The sequence below is a fragment of the Sinocyclocheilus anshuiensis genome, unplaced genomic scaffold (genome assembly GCF_001515605.1).
Source record: "Sinocyclocheilus anshuiensis isolate Anshui unplaced genomic scaffold, SAMN03320099.WGS_v1.1 scaffold2884, whole genome shotgun sequence".
Classification (NCBI taxonomy): domain Eukaryota; kingdom Metazoa; phylum Chordata; class Actinopteri; order Cypriniformes; family Cyprinidae; genus Sinocyclocheilus; species Sinocyclocheilus anshuiensis.
This window is the reverse complement of record NW_015554188.1, coordinates 1-6,219: the sequence shown is the minus strand read 5'-3', so window position 1 is coordinate 6,219 and position 6,219 is coordinate 1. Positions and strand designations below refer to the sequence as shown.

At 37.3% G+C, this 6,219-nt stretch overlaps 1 protein-coding gene and 1 long non-coding RNA gene across 2 annotated transcripts in view; one reads left to right on the top strand and one right to left on the bottom strand.

The window, feature by feature from the left end:
• LOC107671047 (uncharacterized) overlaps positions 1-4,460 on the top strand; it is a 12,972-nt gene extending 8,512 nt beyond the window's left edge. Inside the window, exon 3 of the long non-coding RNA XR_001632154.1 lies at positions 4,451-4,460. This is a non-coding gene — a long non-coding RNA (uncharacterized LOC107671047). The remainder of the gene's footprint in view (positions 1-4,450) is intronic.
• Positions 1-5,481, bottom strand: part of LOC107671046 (nuclear factor 7, brain-like) — a 24,930-nt gene extending 19,449 nt beyond the window's left edge. Inside the window, exons 1-5 of the mRNA XM_016463892.1 lie at positions 5,081-5,481; positions 4,564-4,659; positions 4,227-4,457; positions 4,051-4,073; positions 3,849-3,967 (exon numbers count right to left, since the gene is read on the bottom strand). Coding sequence (XP_016319378.1) covers positions 3,849-3,967; positions 4,051-4,073; positions 4,227-4,457; positions 4,564-4,659; positions 5,081-5,476 — 865 coding nt within the window. The 5' untranslated portion in view covers positions 5,477-5,481. The remainder of the gene's footprint in view (positions 1-3,848; positions 3,968-4,050; positions 4,074-4,226; positions 4,458-4,563; positions 4,660-5,080) is intronic.
• Positions 5,482-6,219: the final 738 nt, after the last annotated feature.

Genomic DNA, 6,219 nt, shown 5'->3' with positions numbered 1-6,219 from the left:
GAAGAATGGCATCTACGCTAATATTAGTCTGTTTCTTTCTTATTCCGAGGTCACCGTAGCCACCAGATCCAGTCTGTATCCAGATCAGATGGTCACTGCAGTCACCCGGATCCAGTACATATCCAGTCCAGATGGTGGATCAGCACCTAGAGATGACCTCTAACAGCCCTGAATGTCAGCGGAAATCAGGACAACTAGATGAGCCCCAGAGACAGATCCCCAGTAAAGACCTTGTCTCCTAGACGGCCACCGGGACAAGACCACAGGAACCAGATGAGTCGTCTGCACAATGTGACATTGCTGCAGCCTGGCATTGAACTGCTGGTTTCGTCTGGCCAGAGGAGAACTGTTTTCCTAATTAATGCTGTACAGTTGCTTTGACACAATCTGTATTGTTAAAAGCGCTATATAAATAAAGGTGACTTGTCTTGACTTGACATTGATTAAAGACTGTTTTCGTTTATTCGTGCCTCCTGCGTGCTTCCTAAACAGCGAACTGTGACAGAGACGTAAACTTTCCAAATTCATGAAAATGTTCGTATTTTCTGTACACCTGCTCCTTACCGTGTGTTCATGGTGCATAAAACGTTCAGTGTTCTTTTTGACAAACTGATGACAGTGAATTTTGATGCACTGCCATCATAATATTTTATAAGATAATTTGCGCTGTTTTTTTTTAAGTTCGTTTGCGCTGTCTTTTTTTTTTTTTGTAGCTGAGAGTTGAAAACTGTTCAACTTTGGGTAAAACGCAGCGCTCGACAGACACTGTCACTTTTTACTCAGCCTTCCAATCATTGGAGGAGGGGCGGGACAAATGCTACACCGATCAACCATCCTACTAGTACAACGTCTTAACAACAATGGAGACATTATTACTGGTTATATTGCATTATAAAATACTGCATTTTATATTCAGTAATATTATTCAAAATGTGATACTAGTAAAACATTACTGCCGTGGATATTCCCCATCCAACCAAAATCGTCATCTGGAAAAATGCTGTGCCACCAAAGCTTTCTCAAGCACCACCAGCTGGCCGTTTTCAGAAGAGCACCTGGCATTTTTCTGCTGGCTTAAAACGCTTTGGTGGACACGTTGATTGAATATTTATTGTTAGGTATATGCAGGGCCGGCTCTAGCTATAGGCAGAGCAATAATGATTTATATGGATATGACACTAAGTTAGAACGAGCTTATGCAACTTTACACATTTACTATTACTATATTATTAGTTACTATTACTCCACTAGGTCTGAAATATATATTGTACGTTTTAATCCCCTGGAACACAAATTTGATGATCTAGATTCTAGAACATGATGCATTGCTGTGTCTGTAATAATTAAATTAATAATTTTGGAGACGGTGGCTGTACGTTTTTTTTATTATTATTATTTATTTTATTATTTTTTTTACATTAAAAAAGTTTTTTGTTTACAGTCTTCCTTTAACGTACATTAATATAAGACAATAGCCTACTGCAAAAACAGTACTGTCAAGGTGTTATATTCCTGTTATATATTTATTGTCCAACATTCCTAATTTTTCTCTCATTAATTTAATTTCATCTGTTGGTATTAATTCAGTGTTTATAATGCTAATACTTGAACTTTAAATAATTTCAACCGAAACTGACATGGTTTCTAGAGAGCAAAGGTTTTGTGAAAAAAGGGAAGACTTAAACACAAAGTCTGTAAAATAAACTGTTAAAAGGATTTGATGATCACTAATGTAGTGATAGTAGGTTATTGTTCTCATCATTCAGGTTGTGTATTTCAGCTTTAATGTACAGTTTTTTAAACAAAGCAGCTCATATTTGCCATAGCGACAGCTAGAAGCTAGTGGACTGCAGAATGGAGGAAGTGTAGAGCTGCTGCTGCTGCAATGGAACGTTCTATTGGCTTTCACTTCTTGTCAGTATAAGTTCTCTGTGCAATTATTAATATACTGTAATTTCACACAGTGTATGTTTGTGGGATATCAAAAGCAGTGAAGGATACATCCATGCTACCTTAAATAATCGATCAGATGAAGCTGTCTCAGTAGACTGGATGTGACACGATCACTGGACTCTCACTGGACCTCTGTATGCTGTCTGTGGAGGCAGCGTACTTCTGCTTGATGCAGCCTAACATCTTCCTCTAAACACTCTTAAAAATAAAGGTTCCAAAAGGTTTGTGAAGAACATTTTTCCACTATAAAGATACACTGAATACAATGTTCATACCTTTTATCAAGCTCCAATTGGTATTCTTTTGACACAGGGCTATATTGTAGAGACAATCTTACAGCTTACTCTTGATGTAATAAGTGTATCATCATAACCATGTAGCAACTGCAAAAGTCATAACTAGTTTTCCAATCAGCTAGTCAAGTGTAAGTCGCTACCATTGACTCTATATTTGCTGTTTTCAGAGTCCAGTGCAGTGACTGGTGTGAGTTCTCATTTCACTGTCTACTGTCAGATACAGTAGTAGTGGAAAAAAAAATACAGCAACACTGTTTCTGTTCCTGTTGACATATTTTCTCACAACCAGTTAAATAATTAATGCAATTTTCCTTTCATTTCTATAACAATAAATTTACACTAGATTATTGTTGCCAAATAATATAAAAAAAAAAAAAAAAACTAAAATGAAAATTCCAAGCTGTCAAGTGATGTATTTTGCTTATAGTTGACATGAATCCATTTCAATTAATTTGATTTTTTTTAAATTACAACAGTTAAAATGTCAGACTTTCCTCTGGTGATATACGCAGGACTTTAGATGAATAGAACCAAGACCTGCCCTACATTTTTTTCTTGTTCGATAAAAAACAATAAGAAATCCATAAGAAATGTGAAAAATGTTTTAGAGTAGCTTGAACGACAGCTTGAGTAGATTTTTTATCAATGAATGAGAACCCTTTTCCTTTGATTACAGTGTTGTTGTTGAACCATAAAATGCAAAATAATGCATTTTTACAAACATTCTTGTACCTTAATTTATCTAAAAGCAAAATGAGATTTAACTGTGATTTTCAGTTGTTACAATCAGTTTAACTGGTAAGATCCTCAGAGGGGAAGTTGTGCAGTGATTATATAAGAATGGAAAGACAGTCTCTGTGAAGGTTGTTGTGAATGAGCAGAGACAGATGTTAGTTAGAGGATCAGAGAAGGACACCTTTCCTCTGTCACAGTCCAGCTGAACTCTCACACGCTGCAGCTTCTCTTTAACTGTGAAGACAGTCAAAGGTTGATCTGGTGATTGTGAGCTGTATTTACTGTTCATGTACTGCACAAGACAGACATTAGTGTTAAAGAAAACCTCTCCCTTCCTTTGGTTTGATGCTGTGGTTATTCCAGCAATCCAATATGTATTGTCTCCAACCTCCACATCCCAGCAGTGTGTTCCTGAGTTAAAGCCCTCAGAACCCAGAACACATCCATACCTGTCAAACCTCTCTGGACTATCAGGAAGATTTTGATATACATCACTGTACGACACACTGGTCAAATCAGTAGATAGTATAAGCCAAGGAGCTGCTGTGTTTGGATCTAGAGTCAACGGAGCTGCAAAGAGAATAAAATCAGATTAGAGGATGAAATATGATGGTATTAGAAATGTAAACCTAATACATAAACAAACACCACGAGGAATATACTGTTTTGTAGTCATTATGAGTTTGCAGTATGATCCGATGATCTTATGAAATACAGTTCAGATTCACTTGAACTCCATAGAATTTCAAGTGATAATTACATTTATTTTTATTTTTTTTTGTAACGCATGTTAATCAGTCTGTCTTTGTTTATATCTGCAGTATTTAATCGTTTGTACTGCTGTCAGATTTTCTAGAGACTCACTGTGTTGGAGAGTTTCCTGCATCTTCTTCCAGACTCTGAACCGCAGGTCACTCAAGTAATGTGACACATGAATCAAAGCTCCAGAACTCATCTGTGGATCCGGCTGTGAGATCTGGACTCTGGAAGAACATTCAGGAGTCAGAACTGCAGTGGATTTGAGTTCAGATCCACTGAGAGAAGAAACACCAGCAGCTCAACTTACCTTTCCATCGTGATGCTAAAGTTCTGGAAAATATAGAGTTTGAAAGACATTTTAATATCTCATCAAACACTCATAACAGTTAATTTTCTCTCTATACAAATTAAGAGTTTGATCACTGGTTGCGTAATTGGCAGGTTGTTTTGTGCACAAACAATGAAGCTAAATTCAGTTGTCACCTTCAGAAAGCAGGCATCGCTGGCTTTCATCATCTCCTCCGTGTCTTTGATTGTGTGTGAAAGAGCTGAGATGTGTCTGTTCATCTCCTCCAGCTTCTCCTTCATCATCTGCTGCTTCTGCTCCTCTTCCTCCCTCAGTGCAGTGATTGCAGCTTCTTCTTCATCTCTGAGAAACTGATGAATCTTCTCAAACTCCTCTTTAATCTGACGCTCTGTGTGCTCAGCTTGAGACTGAAATCACATCACATTCACTTCAGTCAGCTCTGCATTAACACTCACTCCACTAATGTCCATCATAAACTCTGTGAATGTTTGAATCTTTACTCGATATCCTCACCTTCATGTGTTGAACTGTTTCATGACACTCTGCTTTCATTTCTTCTGCATGTTTGAGCTTGTTTTGTAAAGATTTCAGTGCTGTATTCAGTTCCTCCTACAAGTTAAGATGAAAATCTGTGAAACTTTAAGTAGCTAATAAATTTCAACAATTTTTGGATGTTTTTTCATATGATTTGCTAAATGTATTTATATTTTGTAAAAGTCATCCTCAGGAATCAGTCCCAGTTGTGCATGAAAATTTCAGTACATTTTTATTTATTTATTTTTTTTCAATTCGTAAAGGATGAACAGTCAGCATTCTTGTGTCAAAACAATATTTGATCAGTAAAAATTACTCAAGCTTGGCAATGCTTAGTAAGCTTCTATTTGATCCATGGCTTAATGGATGTCAGAAGGTTAAAATCTTTGCTTTCTAGAAGGAAATGAATAGGAATAAACAGAAGGCGAAGGACTAAGATTCACAAATTCTGCAGTTTCTCAGAAATTCTGTAAAATATTTCAGAAATGTGTCTCACCTTGTGAGATGAAAGAACTTCACTGATGGGTCTGAATGTGTGATTGACATGTTTCTCTGAGTCTCTGCACACTAAACACACCGGCTGTTTGTCCTCCAGACAGAAGAGTTTGAGTTTCTCACTGTGTAAACTGCAGATCTCCTCAGATCCTGATGAGCGCCTCTCGTTTCGCTCTTTTATCAGTGAATCACACAAGTTTTTTAACGCTAGAATACTGAGAGGTTCTTGTTTTGAGGATCTTCTTCTGCAGACAGGACACTCCTGAGTTTTCTTGGTTTCCCAGAACTGTTGAAGACACTCTTTACAAAAACTGTGACTGCAGGACAGAAGAACAGGATCCTTGAAGATTTCACAGCAAACGGGACAAGAAAGCTCTCCCACAGATTTTGAATCCATTTCCTTTTCTTCTGCAACAATCTACAATTTACTTTCACTTTCTGAACTTTACTTTGAAAATTAAATAACAATTATAACTACAATCAAAATCTATTTCGTGCAACAAACTTCTCAAAAAATCCTCCTGTATAGTGTCCTCCTTTGATGCACAGCACTCTTTTTAGCTTTCAGTATGATATGTAAGGAAGAAATCATAAGACTAGACACTTCCTGGTAGGGTAAAGGTTGTGAGAGGGTGGAGTTTCTGATGGGCTTTTGGACTTTTTGAACACAGACTGAAAATATAGGCTGCATCCGAAAACTGAAAAATGATGCCTTCGGAGGACGCATTTCAAGGTAGGAAGGCATCAAGGCATGTCCGAATCCGAAGTTAGCGTTACTTCCTGTCTCATGAGATGCCTTCATCTGATTGATTTTTGAATGCAGCATAGATGTATCCTTCACTGCCTTTGATATCCCACAATACTGTGCGTGTTCGTCCGAGAGGGAGTGGCTTTAGTAGACTATGGTAGAGCTCAGAAAAAAAATGGCGTCAGAGAATGCGGTTGGAGGGCAGTTTTTGTACAAATGTAAGTTTTATTTTCACTTTCAACAGCTTTTGATTGTGTTTCTACTAAACAATGAGTGTTGTAGTTGCTAAATATTTGCTTGGTTATCGTCTCTTTCTATTTATAGTTCAAATATAATTTCGAAAGGGTTGTAGGATTTCTATCATGAACAGACACGGATATGCCATTGAATCA